A 25821-nucleotide genomic window follows, 5' to 3' on the forward strand; every position below is an offset into this window, starting at 1 on the left:
CAACAGGCGGCACATCGTCGACATGTCAACCTCACTGGTTCCGATGACAGAAGAAATGATCGGGTCGACCATATTTGGATTTGAAGCGCAATGAGAAAAGGGATCCAACGATCTTCCAGCCAATGAGCTTGAATGAATAACATGCGTGGTCGATCGTGGAGATTAAATTTGGTTTGTGTTTGATAAATTTGATTGTCTGAAAAATTTCATGGAATTATTTTCCCTTCAACCTGACAAGGAAATCTGGGGTAAATTTATTGTTGGGCCTTTGATGGAGTGTTGAATAGAGAAGATCCATTGTGCATCCCAGACAATATATCCGGGCAATCAAACGTGACTTTCCACTTGTTTGCTACTTGTGAAGTGTGATGAAGAATGGATCCAAATTTTGGCGTCACTAACTCCACAAGAACGGAGGATACACACATACATGCATATATAGTAATTATATTATATGGTGGTTAAACGAATGCACGCACACATACATCTCACAGGTTTTGTCCTACATTTCTTACCACTTGTCATCATCCATGGATCTCAAATCAATACTTGTCATCATCCATGAATCTCAAATCAATAAGGCAAACTACTGTCTTGGCTTTCATCTTCTTCCCAGACTCGTTGAAACTGTCACAATTGCAATGGCATAGTTATAATTTCAGGAGCTGTATTGAATGGAAGCCATTAACACAACACTGACAGTGAGTTTCACGCTGCCCCATAAGCCCGGTTAGAGAATCGAGGAAGAAAACGGGAGTGCGTTGGCCATCAAGGAAGGACCGTGTGCTGCACGGATTTGGGAACGACAACGCAAACTCTCCCTTAAATTCAATCCCATCTGAAATTCTCATCTTCCCGTCGCCAGCGATGGGGCCTCTGTCGGTCATTTCCTACATACCGGCGCTTGCAGCGGCTGCCCTCTTCCTCTACACAGTCGTAGAACTCCTCCGTCACCGTCTCCGGCTCAACTTACCTCCGGGGCCTACGCCCTGGCCCATCATCGGCAATCTCAACCTACTCGGCCGCCTACCGCACCGCTCCCTCGCCGACCTTGCCCGGACATACGGTCCCATCATGTATCTCCAACTCGGTTCCCGCCCGGCGGTCGTCGCCTCCTCCATCGACGCCGCCCAGCTCTTCCTCAGGACCCACGACCTGGCCTTCGCCTCCCGGCCGAGGACCGCTGCCGGGAAGCACACCGCCTACGGCCACTCCACCATGACGTGGTCGCCGTACGGACCATACTGGCGCTTCTCCCGAAAGCTCTACCTCACCGAGCTCTTCAGCGACAAGCGACTCGCGTCCTTCCGGTACATCCACACCGAGGAGGTGAGGGAGCTCGTCCGCAGCCTCCACTCCGCCGGCCGGAAGCCAGTGGTCTTAAGGGAAAGCCTGTGGAGATTGACGGCGGGGATCATCTGTCGGATGGCCTTGGGGAGGAAGTACGTGGACTTCGACGTTGGGGATGACAGGCCGGAGATCGTGTCGCCGGAGGAGTTCCGGGAGATGCTGGACGAGCTGTTCCTGCTCAACGGGGTGCCCGTGCTGGGCGACTCAATCCCATGGCTGGGTTGGCTTGACGTCGGCGGGTACGTCAGGAGGATGAAGGCGGTCGCGAGGAGGCTGGATGGGTTCTTGGAGCGGGTGCTGGAGGAAAGCCGGGGAAGGCTCAAGGGGGAGGTGGGCGCAGGGGCGGCGAAGAGCTTACTCGACCTGCTTCTCCGATTCGCAGAGGACCCGACGGCGGACGTCGAGCTAAGCGTGGACCAAGTCAAGGCGCTCACGATGGTACGCAAATATTCTTGAAAGAAATTGATCTTAAAAACATGGAATCATCACAGCTTTGTAACGTCAACAAGAAAAATGTAGACGTACTTTGTGACCATCGTTGCCGATATTTTCTTGGTGAAAGCGGCGTCTGTGATCATAGATTGAGATCAGATCTCAGTAGGACTAAAGGTTGTGGTTCAGTTAAAATCTGTAGAGACTCCATTTTAGAAGATCCCATTTATTGGAGGTGGACCAAACAAGACACCAATTAGGCTAGCCTGAATCTTGATTGTAGGGTTCAAATGAGATTATATGCCTGACTCATGTGTCGTTGTGAACGATTCTCAGGAGATCATTGCCGGTGGGACCGAGAGCTCATCGCTGAACATGGAGTGGGCCATGTCGGAGATGCTGAGGCGGCCGGAGGTGCTGATGAAAGCGACGGAGGAGGTGGACGCCGTCGTCGGAAAGGAGCGAATGGTGGAGGAGGAGGACCTCGCCAGTCTCCCCTATATAGAAGCCATAGTGAAGGAGACGTTGAGGCTGCACCCAGCCGCGCCGATCCTCACTCCCCACCTATCCCGTGAGCACTGCAACGTCGCCGGCTACGACCTCCCCTCCGGCACGCGCTTGCTCGTCAACGTGTGGGCCATCCAGAACGATCCTGCAGTCTGGGAGGATCCGGCTGAGTTCCGGCCGGAGAGGTTCACGGGAGCAAAGAAGGGTGTGGACGTGAGCGGCCAGGAGTTCGAGTTGCTGCCATTTGGGGCGGGGAGGCGGATGTGCCCGGGGATCCGCCTGGCCATGAAGGTGATACAACTGACCTTGGCCACCCTTGTTCATGCCTTCAGCTGGGAGCTGCCCAGCGGCATGACGCCTCCCCAGGTCGATATGGAAGAGCTTCTCGGCTTGACCTTGAAGAGGAAGGTCCAGATCCAGGCCATTGCTGTGCCTCGGCTCGCATCCCATGTATATCAAATATGATCTCTCTTCTCTCTGTCTCTCTCGCAGAAAAGGCTCACTTTAGATATTGAACTTTTGAAATAAAATGCTTATGTAAAAGCAAATTAACATGACATTATTTAAGCATATACATAGTTCTCATTCTCTAGCTAGTAGTCTTCTCCTCCACGAATCGGCATATGGGTACATAGTTCTCATTCTCTAGCTAGTAGTCTTCTCCTCCACGAATCGGCATATGGGTACATAGTTCTCATTCTCTAGCTAGTAGTCTTCTCCTCCACGAATCGGCATATGGGTGTGGGTGAGGAAGATTGCATCATAGACGAACCCAGCAAGACCTCCACCTAAAAGTGGTCCTACCCAGTAGACCCAGTGGTCGGTCCAGTTCCCGGCGGCGAAGGCAGGGCCGAAGGACCTCGCTGGGTTCATAGACGCACCGGAAAAGGCCCCACCGGCCAAGATGTTAGCACCGACCACCAAGCCTACAAGAATGGGGCCTTGACTTCCGACCGCTGTCCTTTTGGGGTCCACTATGGTGGCATAGACCACAAACAACAGAGAGAAGGTGAGCACCACCTCCATTATTACTCCTTGGAAGTAGCCCACACCGCTGGGCAGCGCGTGAATTGGCGTCTCCTACCCAAAAGAAAACAAAAAGGAAAAACACAGCAGCATGTTCAGAACTTGAACTTGAGCTTTTCATCTACATCTTTGGTGTTAATAAAGCTTATCACTGTTAGAGCAAAGGTAAGCGAGCCTACATGTAGCGGAAGCACCCAAATGAATGTGATATTAAAGAGAAAGTAATTCAGAATCAGGAATTGTCAATCGAACCAAGATAGGATGTTGAAGATTTGAACTTTGAAAAGCAAACTTCAAAAAAAAAAAAAAATTGATGATTGGTCTGTAAGAAGAATTGTAAAGAATTCCGCAGAAGATGCGCACATCTAAAGAAGAAAGAAGCTTCATTTGGGGAGGGCGGCACGGTGGGGAGAGGACGAGATGCACGTACATATAGAGATCAGAGGCGGATGATAGCTTACCAGACCACCGGTTAAGAACCTGAGGAGCAGGCAGGCGAGGGTAGAGCCCAGCAGCTGAGCGATCCAGTAAAGGGCCGACCTGAAGATGGTGATGTTTCCGGCGACGGCCAACCCGAGCGTGACGGCCGGGTTCAGATGGCCACCTGAGATGTGCAGGCCTGCTGATATCATGACCGCAACAACGAGCGCGTGTGCCACGGCCACTGCTGCCAGGCCGGCTATTCCGGACCCACCTGCTAGCTTCTCTGCAATTTTGGCATTCAACTTTTGCGTATAGCACCGTGAACAAAATCGTAACGTTTAAATGAAAAGCCTCTCTCTCCCTCATACACACACACACACACACACAGAGTTACCAGAGCTACTGAAAGGGGCCGGACAAATAATCTGGCAAGATTGGTTGTTAGCAGAGTTACTAGAAGGGGACATAATCTTGGCATTATAGTTCCAACCTTTGATAAATACGAAAGAGTGACGGGGAGAGAGAGAGCAACAATGACAGAAGTTACATAAAGAAGGCAGTTTCGAATGACAGGTTAATTCTGAAACATGATTTTAGTTTATGTAGCGACAGATGACGGGCAGCGGCCGCAGCCACGCTGATTTTTCAGCTTTGGAAGAGCACGCTGCCCGCTTCTAATGTCACATTTCAGTACTCTTTACAGTCACAGAAAACGGTACTCATCAATGCATGATCTTCATAATTTTCACTTTCAATTGAATGTTGATCCTTGATTACCTGATGCCATGGCCGAACCGACTCCGGCGAAGACAAACAGAAAGGTGAGGATAATTTCGGCCAGCACCGCTCGGAGACAATCAGCCTGAGCTGCCTCCCGGTGACTTCCCAACGCTATCTTCCTCATCTTAATTTCTCAAGAGAAAGGAGCTCAGCACCTGTAAGAGAAGGATTGAGATGAAGAACCAGCATACCCTTCTTCTTATAGGCACCACTCAGCCTTTGAGACTTTGAAGAGCAATCATAAGGCCCTTGAAGAACAACCTGTGGGCATTCATTTGGTTAGATCACGGGGGTAAAACTTGCAGAGAACAAGGGGAAAGTGTGATATGAACTAATGCATGTACATCATGTCATGTCATGCTCCGTGACTCCACGATCTGCCGGCGCATGATCTAAGGCAAATTTCTTGCATGATGCTGCCCAGTTAGTGGGATAGTAGTGCCCCCACAGTAGTATCCATTTCCACCAGTAAGCTTTAAACAAACACGTTGACAGTGGAATAGAAAGGCCGCCTACACCATACTCCCAATAGCCAATTGCCTCAATGATGGACGTAACGCCAAAATTCAGAAGACGCTCTGCGCTTTAGCTTTTGTCGTGCTTTCCTTCTTCTCCTTTATGTCATTCCGTGTAAATCGTTCGTTCATAGGATGCCATGTAAAGGTCGCCTTTCCAGCTTTCACTGCCTCGCTTTCGTAACTGATGATCTAGATCACTGTATTTTCCTCAATCCCCTCTTCAATTATTGATTCCTTTTCGCCGACGGGTACTCTGTCTTTATGCGATTCACAGAGACAAATCGATCCTTCCTCTCCAACAGAATCAAAATTTCTCTTCTCCTACATGTAAATTATGAGAAAATTAATGACTGAACCCAAGGAAATGTTCATAATCCAACCTGGGCTAACAGAGTGGGTTCAGAATCAGAATGTGATGCTATGATGTCCTGCTTCCTTTACATGACAATCTGCATTTGATAATCATATTTAAATTTTCTTGGGGACTGTTTGGACAATTTGGCATTGCAATGGAGGACGTATGATGATGTTCTTGGCATGGATTTTCATTGCATTGGTGCTTCTAAGATGCTTCAATTCGAATGGAGAAAACTTAATTGATCTGTGATTCCCTGAGTACATTGATTTTACTGACTCCACTCTTTTGCATAATGCGTCTGGTTACAAACTCAAAGCTTGTTGCATTTTCCTGTAATCTTTATGCATACTCTTTTGCATTCAAACCAAATCCAAGTATGAATCACCTTAGTTACGACATTCTCTGCATGTAAGTTGCACTCCGTTGGGATGAATAACTACAGGTTTTCGTCTGAAAATGATACAAAAATTAGTTTAGGCTTCTTCCGTGATGACGTGAACCTGATCCAAAACCCAATTGTTTACGTAGCTGTTAGTAAGCACCTATTCTAGTGGACGTTAAACTCTATACAAATCATCTTCGGTTGAGGACAACAATTATTTTGCGTTTACGTGACAGTTTATCTTATAAAAGCTAAGTGGGGAAGATTATCAGGGAGGCTGGTCCTATCAAAGGTGGCGTAGTAATTGCTTTCGTGGAAGACCTGATGGTTACAGATTTGATCTTTTTAAAAAAGAATCCATGTCTGAACCATTGTGTCAGGTTATGTGAAGAGTCGGTGATCTAGCTAGATCTATCAATTTTTATGGAAAGGTTGGTATTGCCTTGTTCAAAATTGGAAGCATAATTTGTTGGACTGCTGCTGGATGGACATGTTTTGTTAACTCTGTTTCTTGTGCTTATCAATTCTCATAAACATGAAGGCTTTGGGCATGATTTACGTAAGCGTGATAATCCAGAGCGCAAGGTAAACAAGGATCATTTCCACCTATTCTTTTATTGTTCCAGGCTCTATCCAACTAACCTATTATACTGGCCACAAAATCATATTCTGGCAATTTCTGATCTTTGTTTGTCGCCTGTTTCCTTGATTATTTGCTCATGATTTATTGATTGTCCTCTGAGTACACATTTGCGGCTTTGCCATAATGGGTTATGGACCTGAGGATGAAAATGCTGTTTTGGTGTTAACATACAAATAAGGAATCACAGAATATGACTGCTTATGCACAGGTATATTACAGGAAAATTTATAGTTCTACTGATTCTGAGTGGTGGTAATACGCCGATCAGTTTTTTCTATTTCCTTGCATTATTGTTTCGGATATGGCTGATACTTCTGCAAATAAATTTCTCTTCTCCAACAGCTTTAAAGACAGTAAACAAGACATAAACCAACGTATTTGCTTACTGAATGTAGCCATATTGCTCATGCCCTTGCACTAGAAAACTACCAATGAATGCATCCATGTAAAATTAAGAGTCCGCAGGATCTGGATTAGCGGCCTGGGTTACCTTGATTAAGAAAACAGCGTAACTTGTTGGATCAAGAAGTTGCACGAGCAGGGGTGGCTTCAGTTCTTAAGCTGATTATTTTCCTTATCTGATATTCCTAGTGTACTCTAGTTGTTTAATCTAACAAACATGTCTCTGCATTTTAACCTTTTAAACCATCCTGTGCCTAGAAAGTGCTTCCTTTTCGCTCCTCTGTTTGCAATTGGAACGGATGACGTTTGTCAAACTGCAGAAGCAGTAAAACTTCCCGGAGGCACAGTTACACGAGAACCTGGTCCATTACCAAAGTTGTCAACACCAAAATCACTGCCTGTTTAGATCCTGATGGTTGGAAGATGTTATTGCTCCCTCCTCATTCCATCTTTCTGAAGGTGCAGACCGCGCAATTCTTTTAGGATATGTAGTATGTGGTTCCCTTACGTGATGGTATATTTTAGATTCGTTTTGGGGCCTAAATACATATTGGGTTTTGCATACATCTGTAACTTCAACCTAGTTGGAGAGCCAGATCGGGATTACTTTCACGTGACCCCAGTAACTTTGTCACGTTGTGTATGAGAGTCATGTTGAAATCTCATTGTACGTATGCTCCTGCATACGTGTTTTTAAAATTTTACACATTAATTTTTTTTTTTTTCAGGTCTTTGTTGATAATGAAGACTTTGCGAAAGAGCTAAAGTAATTGCCTGGACGGATTTACATCGCTTCTATTAATGTTTCTTGTGATTTTTGTGCCATTTTTGTACTTTTGAAGACCGTAAATCATATGAAAAGGCCGTAGACCCTGTACATCAGAAAAGCTCTTTGTCTTCCTAGGAGAAAAATTCCTGCCAATACATCATTTTTCTTGTCATGAAGGTATTAATCAAATAGTAACACGCATCTCTTCAAGCTCCAGCTTCCTTTCTTTGTAGATAGATGCAGCAACGTTTTCATTTCCTTTACAGAGCAGCAATTGCTGAACTCCCTGGCTCCAAATTTCTCTGTGTTTTTTGTTTTTGTACTCAAACTGTATTAAGCCACGAGCTGTCTCAATGCCGAAGAAGGCTTTCTGTTCACCACCTTCTTGCTCTCTTCCTGGCCAAGCTGGTATGTCTTCACTGACGTCATAAACAATACCTGTTGGGGTAAAAAAACATGAATATCGCAGATGGTGACATCAATTTGCCTAAAAAGCAGGTAACCTCGAAGCTTACTCTTTTTCTTCTTCACAAAAGTACCCCCATGTGCCTGCCCCCTTAGTTTAACCACCACCTGCAAGTCATAATTGCTTAGTGACGGAAATGACCGTCGAAGCAGCAGGAGTTTCGGCTGCCTTTGAGGAGTTCCTGACTGTGCTAGAGATTGTCCCCTCTACTGGTATATTTCTTCTCAGTTATAGGGCCGTGGATTTTGTGTTAAAGTATATATTATTACACTGATGCAAGCAAGATACAGTGGGTAGATGTCGTGGGTGGGCATTGTCAGATCAAATGGATGGCTTTAACTTGAACCAACTTTGCTCCTGTAATTAAAGCATGCTCTGACTAAAGTGTTGAGAGTCTTGAGACTCGAGAATGCCCTGTTCTAATTATGGTAGGGGCAGGGGTACTGCTCAAGTTTGGTGGAACCAACAGACATGGCTGCAATGGAAGAAGAAGCTACTCGGATTACCAACAACGGGTAGTTTGATTCGTCTTGAAGCGAGACACTTTTCATAGTTGCGAATCATCTTATCAAGCTTTTAAAAAAGTAATCACCCTCTAGTATCTCAACTTAATATTAGTGATATGTGATATTCGTTCCATGTTTTAGGTCCTCTTTCATGTTCACCTGTATCCTTGGAAATTTCACAATGCAGTGATGATTTTGTGGCCTTTTGTTCTACCTGTGAACTTGAGTTCATGTAGACTGAAACAGGGAAGAACACCTGCAAGGAAATCATTAGTGTGCGTTAACTATGGAGGAAATTCTAACAAAGAGTACTTAAAAAACTACATGATGAGACATTGTTCCTCAACAACAGAGGTTTCATTAGTGACTGTCGCTTATGTTGGGACTTGGGAGGATGGCGTATTGGGTTACATATGCTCTCTCATTTCTCAAGGCCAAATGGATGACTGGAGATTTCGTATATGCCAAGCATCTTAGAAGACACGTAGAACTGCTACCTAAAGGGTACAATCCATCCGTTTCTTTGATGGCATTCCTACCGAAAATCTTCCCTTGCTACTTTTTCATGATCATATCTTTCATTCCATGAATCCAGATTTGTGAGTCGATCTGTTCTATATATGGATGCTGCTAGGCCAAACCTGCTCTGTTTCGTCCTGTCAGCCGTTAGCAAGTGGAGAAAGTAACTGTTTGCATCTATCCTTCTGATGGGCCCAGGTAAGTTGTTCACCTTTCCTGGTGATTTTGAGCAGATCCCCTCCATGGGATACGTAACGCATTGGTGTTGAGGTCTCCAACCCCTCACTTTCTTTTTCCGCCTTTGGCTTGGCGCTCTGTGAAGAAGATGCATTTCCATTTCCTTTCTGAAGCCTGCTCCTAAGAATCGCCGCCCCACGTAAGGCTGATCATATCCATTCACAAACACATTGTATATTGAATTAAACCAGAAGCAGATTTGATTGAAAGAGTACCATACACTTTTTTGCGCTACAAAATTTTGCAGAAAAGGGTTTCAGGAACGGAGCATGCCTGTTGCGGCGCCAGCAGTTAAAGTCATGATGTCGCCAGACGTTCGCACGTTAACAGCCGAGTCGACGACTGCTAGAATTTGATCTCGGTGGGCACCCATCGACTCCGCGATCTCAACACAGTGGGAAGCCACCAGGGCGGCAGCAGAAGCAACAGCTGAAGTTGTCTTGCCGGGATCCTCTTGTCCATCAGACGACACAGCTGCAGTTGCCGCTGCAATCGCAGCAATGGCTGCTGCAACTCCGGCCACCGACGTCGCGGCGTGGACTCGCGCAGTGCGGGCTCGATGCTCCTCCTTCCTCTTCTCCTTCTGCTCTTTCAGCCATCTGCCCGCCGCTCGTCCCCTCAAAAGGCTCTTGTAAAACTAAGGTACAACATTTATATAACAATAACGTCCATAATATGGTGAACCAGTAACCTTTTCTAGAGAAAGAGATTCCTTCTGTTGTCATCCTAAAAAAAACCATTTTGTCTCGTTTTTTTCCCCGGTTGATGATCAAGCACGGAAAATAGGCATTTTGCGGCTCTAGTTCTTCATTTTCATATATGCATAATGCATCCATCAAGCGCTCACTAATCTGTCGTCCATAATTTACGTGCAGTTGCTATAATCGGCAACGAAATATGGGAAATGAACTTGAAGATAAAGATTATTGAGAAGTTTCCTTTTTATCTGTAAAGGGGATCCTTTTGGACGTACTCCATTATTCATCAACCTTTCACGGTAAAGGAAGTCCTGATATAGTGCTCGATGAAGCTGAAGCCACTCCTACACGGTTCAAAGTTTTTTCAAGACAAACGCATATATATATAATTTTTTACTAAAAATATATTTTAACAAAAAGAAAACATCCGAATATGTTTACAAAAACTAATTTGACATAAAACATGCTTTAGATGAAGTTGTTTTTACCATCAACCTATTCTTGAGATCACATCTGTAAAGTTACATCGTACAAAAACACCTTAATAACTGCATTTAAGCAGCCTACTTTTTGTCCTTACCTAGTGATCTGGGTTATATATATATATATATATATATATATTCCTGCTCATAATCAAACACACAAAAAAAATCCCAACATGTAGATCTTTGGTATAGAGACAGATCAATGTAGTTAAACTAATATAAAAACAAATTGCAGGTATGTCAGACTCACATAATTAGCTATCAACATGCAATAAACAGTAAAGCCACCTTTTCTTTCCTACTAACATACGTTAGCTTTATCTAAAGATTAGGTTCTATTTGGAGGGCGGCAAGTAATTAAGGAATGGATGTGCCCAAACATTTCCCTTTTCTCAAAAAAGAAAGGACGAAATTGAGGAAGGAAAATGATGAATTCAGGAAATGGGCAATGAAGGTGGTGAAAGGCAAAGCTCCTGTATGTTGGCGGAAAGTGAAGAACCATTTTATCTGAAAACCCATGTGCTGCCATGAGTCCAAATGAAATTTCTTCCGACAACTCACATATTTTCATGTCTCTTAAACCAGTGAAATACGGTAATCGACAAGGCTTTTCAAATCCACTATTGAGATATACATGTAAACTGTCTAAGCTATTAATTAAACTGATCAAACACACAGTTCAGAGGGATTCTCATGGATCCTCTTGTCTCTCTTTCATGAAAATCAGTGTCTTATAGAGTGTGCCTGTACGTGTTCACAGGCATTGAGAGATCACTTCTAGTTTGATGTTCAATATCTTAGATCATTCATTACTGATGGAAATACACAAAAATTCTTATGATTGCATTCCACAAATGTAAAACTAGTATGTCAAGATTGCTTCGTATGTTACTGAAAAATAAAATAAAATCAAAATATGAAGGTACAGTAATGCATACAGAATCTGAAAAGGGTTCGCCGGCCACGTCCGAAGGCGACGGGATGGGCAAGATAGACCGGTCGGCATCGGACGGCCGAGGCGAGGCCGCGTAGCACTTGCCACCAGCACTGCCGGAATCAAGCGCGTCGCTCAGCGCCTTGGAGACCTCCATGGCCGACACGCTCCAGGACCTGGACAGGAACTCCATGGGCTCTCTAGGCGTGTCCGGTAAGGGGAAGGTCGGGAAGAGACACGGCTTCACGGGCCCATCCTCTTCGATGCCTTCCAAATGCCTGCGAGAACTCAATTTTCTGCGACCACCCCTGGACCTCTCCATTATCAAAGAAGAAAAGAGGTTTCCTCCTTCAACACTCCAAATTAAAGGCTTTCTCTTACGATGAAGATGGGTTGCAAGGGAACTCAGAACATCGATCCCCACTCTTCTCCTAAATCAATCTACACCCTCTTCATGAGGATGAGAATCTACCAGGTTTTCAGTGGAAGGGTAAGCCATGTTATTTATAGACCGAAGGGATATTGCGCTCAACATGCATGGTTAAGGGGGTTCATAGTTCATACATATCATATATGTGCTGTTGATGTGCCATCACCAACATCATTATGTCATCTAGAATCATTATATCATCTAGAAGTTGACAAACACGAGTGTGGCATTTAATATTGAAAGTGGCAGAGTTTTCTGTGCGCTTCTGCTTTTAATTTGGTGGGATTTCTTAAGACGGACCTTTTGAGCAATTTTAGAAGTCAAAAATTTTGCAGGTACTGTCTCAAAATCAGCAAACTTTATCACCTCTTCCTGTTGGGGACGCCAGTTCTGTTGATTAGGATCATCACGCTACATATACATATAGGATGGTGTGGGCAACTGCCCACACCAGCTTCTCAATTTTATTTTATTTTTTTACATTAAAAGTATTTAATATTTACTTTGTTATACGTGCAAGTGCCCATTCAAGTAGGAAAACCTATGAATAAGAGCTCCTCCCGACTAATTTTTCTAGCTCTGCCAATAATCATCACTTATGTGGGTAACTGCCCACACCAGCTTCTCAATTTTATTTTATTTTAACATTAAAAGTGTTTAATACTTACTTTGTTATTGTATAAGTGCCCCTTGGAATATGAAAACCTATAAATCAGGTCCCTCCAAAAAATTTTTGTGGCTAATTTTTCTGACTTTGCCACTAATCATCACTTATGATTCCTAGACTCTTGTGGTTTCTTCTTTCTTGACAAGTGACTTCAATGTTCCCCTGGAAAGGTTATCTCGATTTCTGCTTGGAAAACTCTGTTAATTTCCTGGTTACTCCGAGTACACATTGCAGAGCACGTTCTGTTTCTGATGAAAGCTGATCCAAATCTTGTAATTGGATCGAAACTTTCAAATGCTTGTAAATGGATCCAGATCCACAATCCATCCCTTTCTTTATATAATGGGGGCTTGGGTTCATTTTGAAAACAGTGGAAATAGTTGAAAAGAAACACAAGCTTCTTGCTAGTTTTTCTTCTGTTCTTTCTTTTCGTCTAGTCATTTGCTTCGGTCTTAGTTTTAGACGTCGCTTTTTTTTTTTCTTTTTAATTTAGTTTTGAGTACAGATGGGTTAAGATTGTTGATCTTACTCTGTCTTGCATTAGCTTCAAATACAACGTAATGTCGAACCCTGCATGTTTGGTGAAGTGGTGCAACATCAACATTGGTGAGATGCCATGGCCGATGAGATCAAGGCCTTTGAACAAAGTGGCGTTTGGTCTATCACTACATTACCTCCTCACAAACACCCTTTTCGTTGATAGAGGATATACATGATTAAGTGACGACTCGATGGATCAACGGCTCAATGCTATAAAACACACATCATCTCCAAAGGGTATATTCAAATTGGAAGAGCTCAACTACCATGAAACATTCGCATCAGCTCACCATCTATGTCACATGGGTGCAGGTACGACACGGGTGCAGATACAACGTTAAAGGTTTGGACACGACAATTTTAAAAACTGTGGGTACACGAGTACACGAATTTCATATTAAACAAAAGCATTAATAGTCTTATAATTTATAAAAAATCTCAAAATTAAAGAAAAATGAGAGGGAAATATAGAATCTTATTGGAAGGGAAATATAAAAGAAAGGAAAATATAAAATTAGAGAAAAAATTAAGTTTGAAAATATAATTTTAAAAGTTTAAAAATGCAATCGTACTCCAGCCGTACCCATACCTATCTCGCCGTACCCATGTACCGACATGGATACGTGGGCAAAACTGGCGTTACTGAGTCACATAGCTCACCATTATGAGGATGTTGTTGGGTATTGCTTCTAGTTGAGGATGGCTATTATACCACAAGGGTGTAAGTAATGCATTTATTAGGGGAGAACTTGATGAGAAAGTATACATGACATTGCTACCAGGGATTCACAATAAGGAAGTGCACTCAAAAAATTACGTTAATCAAGTTTGCCATTCCACAAGTCACTTTATAGACTCAAGTAGTCCGACAGTTGGTTCCACAAGTTCACATCATCCTTAATAGGTTGTCTTTTGGGCAGATGTATTAGTGTTCCTTGAACTTGACTCGATTTTTTTTGGAGTAGATTCATGGGACACTCACAGAATATCCTTACTATCAAACAACCGATAAAGGATACAAAATTTATTCAGTCAGCTTGAGACTATACATTATGCACCCGGCATACTGGAAATAGTTTTATTATCATCCTTATATATGCTTACGATCTTATTATTGCAAAAAAAACATCAATTCTTGGATGGATTTAAATCAACCACACCGGGTGTACTGATGGTGCATCACCTTCTTGTTTACAACCTTGTGATAGATCGCTGCGGTATTATGACCTATGTATATTAAACGAGATCTCAATAATCCAACTTTCTAATTAATATGCATATATTATGATGTGAGTTGGGTATCTTGCCCATGGGAGCAGCAACCAAGTCATGTGCATGTTAAAGACCTAATAATGAAGCATAAATAGAATTGGAAACGATCGGTGGTTCTAGCAGCCTAGTGAATGATCACAAAAGATTTGGTGGTCGAGCAACAATGAAGATTTTTCTGGAAGAATTGAATGATCGAAAGGGACACGCATAAGAAAATCAAGCGATCGATCCCTTGGTGGAGACAGCAGCTGGTCGCACAAAATAATGTAACGAATCTTACCACTATAATATTTTTCCCCCACAAAACCTGGAAAAGATATTGTAGTCGATTAGACCTGATGAATATATGTATATATATATTTTATTCTGTTTGTGAAAGAATCAAAGATCAAACAAACATTTTGGTTGGAAGCAGAGCGCACTAGCGATTAGCACCACCTTCCTTTTTCTGGGTATCTCATTATTACATTCGTCTCCATCAAGTATAAGATTTTTCTTTTTTCTTCTTTCTCGGCCGTGCATTTTATTCTTAATTTTTTTTTTGCTTTTTTCCGTTCCTGCATCAGCGCAAAAGTTCTCTTTTCACGAAGATGATATAATATTGGGCACTAAAAGATAGTTGGACAGACAATTTGATCTGATCAGGCCATCTCTCTCCGTGGAGATGGAGTTCTTAACTAAAGCTATTGCGTGATTGATGCTGAGTTTAGAAGACTAAAAAATATTAGAAGCCAAAGATACTGAGATCACAGTTGGACCCACCATGACTCAATGGAAAATGCACAAGTTCCAAAATTCCAACACTTTCCGATCTGGAGACGTTTGGACACACCTACCTAGGGATTATGAGATTATATATATATTCATTCTGGGCCCGATTCATTCATAAATCCCTTCCTAATTAAGCTCAAATTTGAATAAACGTATTAATTACGATAACATGTTGGCATTTAAAAAAATATATAAGACGATCTGGAGCCAACTAAACGGGTCATGGGTCATGGTACTAGAGCCAAAAAAGAAAAAAATTACATGTAAAATTTGCAAAATTTTACTTTTCTTATATAAAAATTAAAATTTTAAAAAATGATATTTTGACCCTTGCCAAAAAAAAATTCTAGCTTTAACTCGGTCCGTGCTCCAAGGTGAAGTTGCTTACTCGCCATGCCAAGGTTAATCTTGGATTCACCTTTCCAGCCCGTTCTTAATTATCATCATAAAGGACAAACGTGGTCTCGAGATCCATAGTTTGCGAACTCGTCCATCCTAGTAGCTGTGAGCCGTTCAAGTCGGTTATGATCGTCCATTAACAGGATCGTCAATTAATTACATGCTCTTCTTGTCGTGTGTTGCGGAATACTCAAACTCCTTATTTATTTTTTGAAATAACGTGAACTTTACTAATTAAATACTCATGTTACAAGTTATTCAGTTTTAGTTCATGAAAAAAATCAAACATAAATTCTGCATAGACATACATTCTTCATCTATGTGTAGAAAAAATGCAATACAGAAATTTATGACCTAACCCAACCAAGTCGTCATGTCAACTCTCTAACCTGGCGAGTCAATTTTTAGCTGACCTGAGTTCGAGTCACGGGTTTTTCAACTATGTCGAGAGCATATGCATTTGCCTCTTTAGCGAAATGCAGAATGTCTCAAGCATGTGAACCACAAGCATTTTGCTTGTCCAGTGTTTGCATTGATTCACCTTTCGTTTACTACTCACCAAACAGTTAACGTCCTTTGAGGGCCATTTGAGAACAGTAATATTATGTTACCATCTTATGCATCTAACTAAAAAATTGGTTAGATTCATTAAATATTTTAAAAAGTGTTCCCAGTAAGTAACATATTGTTACTATTCCTAAACAGCCTCTTAGTGCATCTTTTGTGCCTTTCTAGCTCACAAAACAAAGTAAATTGACAAAGTGCCCGATAAGAAGTGTTCAAGCCACATTCCAATTGTAAAACGGTCAGCTGTTGAACGCATTGAAGTTCGGTTTATATACAACCCTAATATGTGTGTATATGTATTTGAGATACCATAACGGTTAAATGTTGATGTACCAACGTGGTATGGTTTATTGCAGATCTGCCGAATGATGCACCCAGGAGCTCCCTTAATACACGGTCTTATGCTTATAGCAATAATTTCTATTCATTTACCGATTCTTCGTTTAGCAGTTTAATCTTCTTATTACACATATTCGAGCAAGTTTTCCTACGATCTTTCGGTTGCACCAAAATTTACGTATTTTCTTTCACATTTGCAAGGACTCATTCTGTTTACGTGAAAGATAATTGTTTCATTTTGCTGTCAAAGAAAAAAAATTACGAAACAAAACAATAAGAAAGATAACATTCTTATTACTTTCTCAAAAGAAGCAGAAGTCTTCCAACGAATTCATGAGGATGAGTCCCCGCTCATTCACTTGCATGTATGTTCCAGAAACCTAATCTGCAGCAAATGCCACTGTTCTTGCATCTAAAAGCAAACGAGAAACAAAAAAGAGAATGAAATAACTTTTTTTTTTTAGGGTTGCAGTTTGGACTTGCACTAGCTGGATGTCCCCAATAACTTTCCAGTGAAAGTTGCAAAAAATTAGAAATGGATTAAGATCGGAACCACGTCCAACAACAAAATCCAGACTTCAATGGGTCGTCAAAGAAAAAAACTGAAGTCTTCCTGCCTGCAGGAATGTCACTCTAGTTCAGTCAACTTTGACCTTGGCCCAACTGGGTCCGAACCATATGGCACCAAAAACATCCATGGCTGCGTCGGTTGCGACCTCTCTGTTCTGCCTTGCTTTTCGTCAACAAGAGAACGGGCAACTGCTACTTATTCATGGAAAACTGCTGCAGAGTCTCTCCATTGGCAAGCTTCGGATCAAGGGGTCAGGGGTCATGGTGCAAGAACCCGAATTTGAGTGCTGCGCTGGTGAGGCAATCTCTGAGTTTGGCCTCTGTTGTCGCTACTTGCTTCTTGACCTGCCAAAATCAAAACAACGGTCCCATTCATGATCCATGGCTTCCACAAGTGTAAGAACCGATGTCCTAGAGCAATCTGGATCTAGTTGAGCCTAGATCTATCTTAATTTGAATGGCCCAGAACTTCAAAAAAATCTGGCCTAAAACTAAGACCCACTTGGTGTTGGTGACCACAACAGTAAAAGAAGGTCTGAAGAGCTCACCTTAATGAATGCAGTGTTCAAAACCTCCTGTTCTCCAATTCGCTCTACTGCACTGTGTGTGATCTCGAAACCTAGCGACTCGATGGCTTGGGCAGCTCGGGCCGCGGCCCGAGTGCCACCGCGGCAACTGACCTTCACCACATACCTCTGATCCTCCAGCATCTCCGTCTCGATCTGTAAGTGGAAGGCAAACTCATGTCAAGATGTCTGTCACATTTTTCTCTTTTCTTAACTGTTTCGTCGCAATAGATCGGACGGTCTTGGTTAGATGATTAAATGATTCTAAAAAGCTAGAGTTATATATATATATATATATATATATATATAATTCCAAAGATCGAAGGCTCACATTCAATATCTCAATAGGTGGGCGGGTGGAATAATCCAACTTAGGATAATCGGCAGCAGCTGGATCGGACAGCGTCCCCGAGAGCTCCATAATATCCAGATCGGTTCCGGGCCATGGATCCTGGATCTCGGATCTGCTCTGCTCTGACAGCTCCTTTTGGATCGACTCCATCTCTTCGTGGATGCCCTGCAGATAGTTCAGCGCGTCCACCAGAACGGATCTCTTGTCCATCTACAACACGAACGAACACGCACACACATAAGATTAGGGGGAGATTGTGTTGTAACTTTCATCTCATGTGGAAAGGACGGCCAAATCATGAAAACATGACCAAGTTCATGAACCTGCTGGGAAAATCCCGATCTTGTGCGGAAGAGTTTTTACTACCGTGAAAAAATGGAGAACTGTTGATCATCTGTCATAAATTGAACTTCCACTGATGGGCTTGGCTTTTGAGGAGTGATTTTTATCGTGGGGGCCTTATTATATAATATAAGATGACTTACAAAATATTAACTATACATATACACCAACTCCTTGATTAATTTTAGCAGCATTTGACGATAAACAAAAGTTTTATTCTCCTGGCTGCAGCCAGGAGACGCAGGTGGTAAATTTTTATTCACTTACGTGGTAATTTTTTAGTATTTACAAACATCTTTCAAAAAACTAATGATCACGTGAATGTGATGCTTCATGCCCAAAAAAACTTATTAAATGCACAGGAATGGCATGACTTTTTCCATCGGAGAGATCACAACTATGTACTTAGCCGTCGTTGTGAAGGACACTCACTTGATAGTTTCCAAAACCATCGCTTTTTTCCTTTTATATCTAAAATCATCGTCAAGTCCAACATAAAATAGTTCTTTTTGGAAATATTTGACTGTCTGTAATCGGAGGATTAATACGGGAACACGCAAAATGCAAATGCAGAGATGAAATATAGTCAAGAGGTTGGGGAGTTTTATCGAAGTGTTAAAACGTAACGTCAATGGAGTTTCGAGACGATGGCTCTCTGACTTTGGTGGGATGATGTGGGGAGGAAATGCAGATGGCAGGAGCGGTTCAGCGAAGGAATCACATAGGGTAGAAGCATCACCTTGGTGATATTCGGAACCATAGAGCGCAGAGCCAGCAATTGGTGGCTCAGTCTCTTCCTCCTGTTCCTCTCCGACACCAAGTTCTTGCAGTTGAATCCGCCCGACTTCCGCTGATCGTCGCTCTCCGCCTCTTCCTCCTCGCCGGCGCCGGCGACGCCTCCGTCACTGTTACTCTGACCGGCAGCCCCAGAGCAAGGGCTGAACACCATTGGCTGGCAGTACTGCTCCTCTGCGTTTCCTGGAAATTGGCACATCTCCTCAAGGAACGCGTCCTCCCCTGTTTCTGAGAGAGCGACAGCAACATCCAAAGCATCAGCTGCTTCTGCCTGCGATTGTTGGCATTTATCAGGATCCAAGATGTCCATGAAGAAGACATCAGGATCCAGGTGGCTGGTGAAATCGGGGGAGGAGGAGTTGAAGAGATGTTCTTCGAGAAATCTCAGTTCCTCCGACTCCTGCATCCCCCTCTGATACATGTCCTCCAACTCCAGGGTTGTAACGTAGCCATCCTCTGCGGCTTTGGCAGTGAACCAGGGACTGTGCATGACGGCGTTGAAATTCATTTCTTCAAACTGGAAGAAACTCGTTTCGGCTGCCATTTTCGGAGAAGAATAGTGGTCAGCCTGTTAGATCTCACTCTCCCCGCAATGACAGGGGGAATGGACGCTTTATAGAGGAAAGATGGGCAGTCATTGAAATTTGAATTGCATCGTGGCAGAATAAAAATGACGGCAACATGTAAACAATTGTAATTCAACAGAGGTGGACGTCGGTGAGATTGATGTGGGTCCCCAGTAGATCCCATCGTACTAAACACATGGTTTCTGCATTTTCTGTTTTTCCAATTGAGAGACTTTCCCTTATTTTTCCTTTCTGAGACTCCGTACCATGTTGTTTCTTGTCTTGGGTGATTCGAAAAGGCAAAATTATTAGAAACTCAATTCTTGTTTGTTTGAATCGGAGTTAAAGTTATTATAAACTTAATTATAGTTTGTTTGAATCAGAGTCCAAATTTGAAACAAAATGAACGACATAGGAGGTTTCAGTTTGGTGAACGCGGATTCCGCTTCGGGCCATTTATAGTTAGATCCAAATCCAAGTTGATCCGGTTCTGATGATGACCATTTGCATGCAATGGTTCACAATTTTTAAGAGATCAATGCTCTGAAGGGCATAGCATAGTTAGTTTGTAGGTTGGTGAAAGTCTGTTATCAATTTGATTCATGTAGGCGCTGCTTCTCTAGATTGTGGATTGCAAAAGATGGATATGCAACACTTTAGTTGACATGTTTATCACTTCCTACCCAAGTGTCGAAGCTATCTTGGATATCAAAATAATCAAGAAAAAAGCTTCAGCCTCTTCGGTATCTCTTTGAAGATTAGTTGAGCTTTGGGCCCATAAGTCTATTTAATGTAAGTTCTGGATCAGTAAGGCTGCTTGTTACATGCACATGACTTAGAAGTCATAAGGGGCTGTTAGATATTAAAAACAAGATGAAAGTGTTTCATAAACCTACCTACCTAAAAGTTGGATTACATTAATGAGACACTTGTTAAAGTGTTTTGGAGTATATTTATAAAATATTTGCATTTTATTCCTAATGTTAAACGATCCTAAGAACAGTTTGGTAACAATAATACACTGTCACTCTCTCATGTTCATAAAACAGTGCACTATAGGGTTTTATGAAGCTGGTGCATTTTTTAAGACAGGTTCAACATAATATGTTATTATTACCAAACGATCACAAAGAATGAACAATGTCCGACATGGTTTTTAGATTTAAAACGGAAGAAATGAAAGAACATCAATATAAGCGATGAACCGATAACGAAGCCATACATGAGCTAGAGGGACGACTTGCCGAAATTCTAGTCCATGCATATTACTTGCCTGGCCAACAGGGTACGTGTCCGGCGAATATTTTAAGCACGCCTTCATATTTATTTCCTTGAGGCAACACGGCCCGCTTCGTGCTTTGTCCTTATAGCAAGCGACCGTTCCTCTTCACAACTGAGAAGGTTAGGTGAAATGTCATTCAAGATGATAAACATGGCACTCTAATGAGCATGTCTGCTTTTAAATCTCCAAGCACAGAGACACATATCTTCGATCATGAGGACATTTGACCTCATTAATAGAGTAGTCAAACTCTAGATCTAGCGATCTGTTTTTTGGACAAAATAATTGCTTCAGAGACATAGTTTACAGTCTAACATCGAGATCTAAAACTCTCTTGGGCACGCTTGAAACAATGCTGATACTACCAACAGATATGTTTGTAAAAGCGAGCAGGGATTGGGTGCAGCAGAAAACAGCTCAAATGCACCTGATCTCCTCTCCCCAGTTCATACCATAGCATGTAAAGCGCCGCCTCCACGTCGGCCATCTTTCCATCTTCATTTCAAGTACTCCATAGATTTGTTCATCTGTAAACGCTCCGTCGCTCAAATCCGTAAGCAAGCATACGTTCAGAAACTGTCGCAGACTATCCGCTAGCTCTTGAAAAATCAATTGTTGATAACTCTTTTATGGGGTTTGAGACATAAACACTTTTTTTTCCGCCGGATAATTATTCAAGACCCAAACAGTTGATTAAATTATAACTTTTAATTATCTCAAGCACATTGCCAGAGCCAAATCTGCAAAACATGCTTCATTTGTAACAGTGGGATTAAAATTCATATGCTGTCTGTCGTTAGGTGGAACCCCTCCCTCTGTGTGGACGGCAACAGATGTGGATGTGGCGTGCCGGTTCTCTGAATCCTCTTTAATTTTTCTATAGATTTGGACGTCCCTTTCTACTGAACTAATACTGAAAGTATAATGTTTCCTGATAGACAAGCCTTGGTAACCAAACCATGTTAAAACTGACTAGCAATGCCCCCGCTCAGTTCTTTCATATCTGTTTTCAAACAAGGCAAAAAATTAATATTGCCGTAACTTTAATTTGGTCATACATATACGCAGAGCATGAAAATTATTTTTATATATCAGGAACTTAGAGGATGCTAAAATCATCTAAAGGCATGATGTAGATTCATCCGAGTCACCGCGTACTAGAGGTAATTAAGTGGACCGGGGTGCACAGGTGCAGAACATGTGTTCCTTGGACCCACTTCCTAAGCGGCTGACCCACTTGAAGGGCAAGTATCAAGCACACAAAGACAGGTGTGTACATGATGCTGGAGTGTATAAACTTGTGCATAATGTAACCAGCTTCCGTCTTTTTCTACTTTATGCAGCACTGCATTTTTCACATGGCCGAGGGTGAGGACCAATAATCGTTGTCATCGCATGGCCATATGACAGAATACTGTCACATTGCACAACAGCAAAAAATATACAACCGTTTTGGCTTTCAACTTCAACGAGACCAGCTGTGCACGTGGGCCCACTACTTCAATGTGATGATGGCAACAATTCACCACGGCACCCAATGATAATAATAAATATTAATATAATATTAATGATGTTATTATTATTAGTAATATTATTATTATTGTTGCCTTTCCATTCGATGGTGGTGTTAAGCTACAAGATTTTGATAGAATTAGCGAACAATAGATGCATCTCAAAAATGTATTAATTCTTGAAAATAGCTTGCATGCAATTACAGATTGTGATGTCACAGTTTATGAATGTCGCGAGTGTTGATTAATCTTTTCATTGTCTCTCTTATTCACTGATTCACATATGCTCTTGCCGGTTACATCGATGGCATGCATGAAATTTTCGGAAATCTTTCTAAGCTGATAAATATTTAAGGAAAAAGATACGTCTACGTGCTTCATAACTTATAGCTAATATCAATCGCATTTTTAATAAAGACTGTCGTATTCGTGAAAGCACGAACCAGTTTTTCTTTAGCATAAAGGCAAGTACTAAAGAATAACATAAGCTCACTCCAACTTCTCTATGGCATAAAACCCGCATAATTCTTATAAGGACTTGCAAAAAGCATTTACTCAGAAATATGAATGCGCATCTTCTGAAATCTCTTGGCGTGACGTTAGAGGGAGAGTTTTACCCAAGTACTAACGGCACCACAAAGATATCTACGTCCCGAATAATTACATTGGCTGGTAAATATTATGCCAAAATGTTCACATAGAGTGGCAATTTCATCTTTTCTTTTCTTTTTCCTCATTTTTTGGTGCAGTGAGTGTGGACAACAAATAAGATCTTTCTCTTCCAAATCATTTGTCTTTATTTTATAACATTAATGTTGCAGCTAGTGAGCCACGTTTCACTCTTTGGGTAGTTCCACGTTGAGAGTTTTCCCTTTGCATATATATATATATATATATATATATATATATATATATATATTCGAAGTTGGTTTAACAAGTGAAGGTTTGTTAGGTCAACTATGGCCGGTGGCCTTGTGAAATGGTCAAACACGTGTTTGAATTCATGTTTGGTTGGAAAATTGGTTGGACGTTTCTTCACATTTCTTTGAATGGACGGTGGAGCCAACAGAACGAAGCCCGGTGGAGTCCGGAATGCAGTTCAACAACTTTAACCCTTCACTAGCTCTATGATACAAAGAATAAGAGGAACCAGACAATTAATTTAATATTTTTTTTCTCACATGAATGGCAACTGGAGTATGTTGCAGTGTTTGTGTCAAACCCCATTCAATTCTTAAAAAGACCCAATATGTATATGGCCTTTGGTGTATTCTTCTACATGTATGCAAAAGGCTGTTGTACTGCAGACGTGTGTATTTGTGGTGGTGATGAAAAGAATAACTTTGAGAAGAGGGGGTTGGTGTAACGGATGGACGGGGCGGAGATAGTAGGCAAACGTACCTTTTTGAAAATTTTTTGGTACGTTAAAAAAAAGACTACTAAAGTACAAGTTGAAGCGCAGCAGAAGCAGCACCCTTGAGCACTTATTGTATATTAAGGGAATGAGGGGTTGGATGAAATGAAAAAGAATAAAAGCGTTTTTAAGTTTTGATTTCTCGGTTACACAAAAAAACATATAAAAGAAAGAAATTCGAACTTTAAAAAAAAAAAAAAAAAGGCATGAACTAAAGAACTCTAATTTGTACGGCACGTGGGAGGATCAGCGGAAGGTGTTCCAAGTTCCAACGCGTTATTTATTTGTCTGGTGTCTGCTTAGATGTGGCATACTCCATCATGTAACTTTATCTACGTTGATGAATTATTTGGTCCCCATCATCATCATCAATTGCTGTCTCGTTTCTTTGTGGCAAGTATGGGAAGCGAAGGCCTGCGAACTCGGTCTCTCAACAAAAAAAATATCCAAATCAACAAAATTAAGCAATCATATGTGTGTTGGGTATGAGACTCGGAGGGTCGGTTAAATGAGCGTCGGGTCAATTCAAAGTTCTCGGCCGTGTGTAGTGAAGAAAGTGAATCCTGGCCACCGAAACGACGACACGCAGGCAGCATGCTGCATGCATCCACATAAAACTAAGTATTCACATGCAGTTTTTTAATGCCTCCAACGACCGTAAAGTCGGCCCAGATGATTAAATAAATGCAGAGCAAAGACTGATGATATTAACAAGGAAAGGGCTAGAAACTAGGCTTGTGCTAGCCTAGCATTTGGTCGGGAAATTCGTTCATAAATTTCTAACGAGTTACTTAAATATTAACTTTTCAGTATTCAATAGGCATAGTAAACTCCAGTATTGTATTTAGCTGTTGCATACAGGAGCAGTTCCCTTGTTGTAGTGAATAGAGAGAGAGAGAGAGAGAGAGTTATAATTAGCTGATAAGCTTGCTTTTCAGTCATCGTTCATTGCCGGAGCAGCTCAACCTGTTTATCGGCCCTACATTTCCGGAATGAGCTGGCTGCTGGTGGGGAATCTGATCGCTCGGCACGGCAGCTACTGCTGGCAAGGCCTCCCACTTCTCTGCCCGCTGCATGCAGATGGTGGCCCAGTCTGACTGGCCTCCAGAACTCTTTCCAAGTACTGTTTTCGTCATATACGTAGCTGTGTACAGGACCACAGCATATCAGAGTAAATATTGCTCCAAAGAAGAGAACTTTGGCATCTGCAACAGATCTCAAATAATAAAGGGCCCTATGTTGTTTGCCACGTACGTACATGTTTAAACTTTCCTGTCACCTGCGTTGCTTAGCCCACTTGCGCATATATATGGGGCCGTATTATATAATCCCCAGATGGTATAGCAGAGAAATGTAATGCAAAGCTAATTATGTGAAAGATGAGTGCTCTCTAAACCTCAATTCTTTATCATTGTTGCTTTGCTTTTACAAAATCAATTAGATAAAAAATGGCAACTGTTGCTCTCCCTCTTTTTTTGTCCTTTTTCCTTTTTCCACTTCAACAATTTAATGCTGAACACTGCTCGGCCATGCCTTAAGTTTGGGAGTCGGGAAGAACTGGGAAACGTGCTATTCAGAAGTTCGTGTCTTCTACCCCGACAAGTAGATCAGAAACAGCTGGATGGGATAGGCCTAGCATCTAGGTAGCTTCACTTAGTTCATCCAAATGTCCATCCTAATGGCAGGTCAGGTTTTGTTGATAATTATCTGATCAATTGGTATCCCTCTACCCTGCCACTTGAAGTTTTCAACCGTATGGTTGAAGCTTTAATATGATTTTTGTACAGGTTCAAATTTTTAAAATCTCATAACTTCAAAGCCAAGAACTGCTACATATATGCACTTAGAAAGTTCATAGAGTTACTGATCACCAATTAAATTGGAGAGGATCTTGGTCTGAACACTGATCAGGGGTAAATCGTTTATCAGTAAAATAACAAATTATTATGTCAGAATAATGGTATCTCTTCTCGCTTTTCTTTAATTATTATTAACATTTACCT

At 41.9% G+C, this 25821-nt stretch overlaps 4 protein-coding genes and 1 pseudogene across 4 annotated transcripts; 2 read left to right on the forward strand and 3 right to left on the reverse strand.

Moving 5' to 3' along the window:
- The first annotated feature begins 447 nt into the window (after positions 1–447).
- Positions 448–2846, forward strand: LOC116247785 (trimethyltridecatetraene synthase-like). The gene is made up of 2 exons (XM_031620098.2): positions 448–1788; positions 2119–2846. Exons 1-2 carry the CDS (start codon positions 868–870, stop codon positions 2752–2754), a joined length of 1557 nt encoding a protein of 518 aa, XP_031475958.1. The 5' UTR covers positions 448–867; the 3' UTR covers positions 2755–2846.
- Positions 2793–5002, reverse strand: LOC116247786 (aquaporin TIP4-4). The gene is made up of 4 exons (XM_031620099.2): positions 4863–5002; positions 4516–4779; positions 3777–4021; positions 2793–3369 (listed from the first exon to the last, which is right to left on the reverse strand). Exons 2-4 carry the CDS (start codon positions 4640–4642, stop codon positions 2995–2997), a joined length of 747 nt encoding a protein of 248 aa, XP_031475959.1. The 5' UTR covers positions 4643–4779; positions 4863–5002; the 3' UTR covers positions 2793–2994.
- Positions 5003–5524: 522 nt separating this feature from the next.
- Positions 5525–7591, forward strand: LOC116247453 (probable lactoylglutathione lyase, chloroplastic; annotated as a pseudogene).
- A 109-nt stretch (positions 7592–7700) lies between these two features.
- Positions 7701–11922, reverse strand: LOC116247454 (VAN3-binding protein-like). Its single transcript, XM_050075893.1, has 7 exons — positions 11440–11922; positions 10292–10360; positions 9592–9955; positions 9234–9463; positions 8777–8818; positions 8106–8262; positions 7701–8028 (listed from the first exon to the last, which is right to left on the reverse strand). The coding sequence occupies exons 1-7, from the start codon at positions 11755–11757 to the stop codon at positions 7775–7777; spliced, it is 1434 nt and encodes a 477-aa protein (XP_049931850.1). The 5' UTR covers positions 11758–11922; the 3' UTR covers positions 7701–7774.
- Positions 11923–16749: 4827 nt separating this feature from the next.
- LOC116248563 (transcription factor BHLH6-like) lies at positions 16750–19626 on the reverse strand. Its single transcript, XM_031621434.2, has 4 exons — positions 18990–19626; positions 17888–18118; positions 17539–17712; positions 16750–17335 (listed from the first exon to the last, which is right to left on the reverse strand). Exons 1-4 carry the CDS (start codon positions 19587–19589, stop codon positions 17243–17245), a joined length of 1098 nt encoding a protein of 365 aa, XP_031477294.1. The 5' UTR covers positions 19590–19626; the 3' UTR covers positions 16750–17242.
- Positions 19627–25821: the final 6195 nt, after the last annotated feature.

The sequence above is a fragment of the Nymphaea colorata genome, chromosome 2, assembly GCF_008831285.2.
Source record: "Nymphaea colorata isolate Beijing-Zhang1983 chromosome 2, ASM883128v2, whole genome shotgun sequence".
Classification (NCBI taxonomy): domain Eukaryota; kingdom Viridiplantae; phylum Streptophyta; class Magnoliopsida; order Nymphaeales; family Nymphaeaceae; genus Nymphaea; species Nymphaea colorata.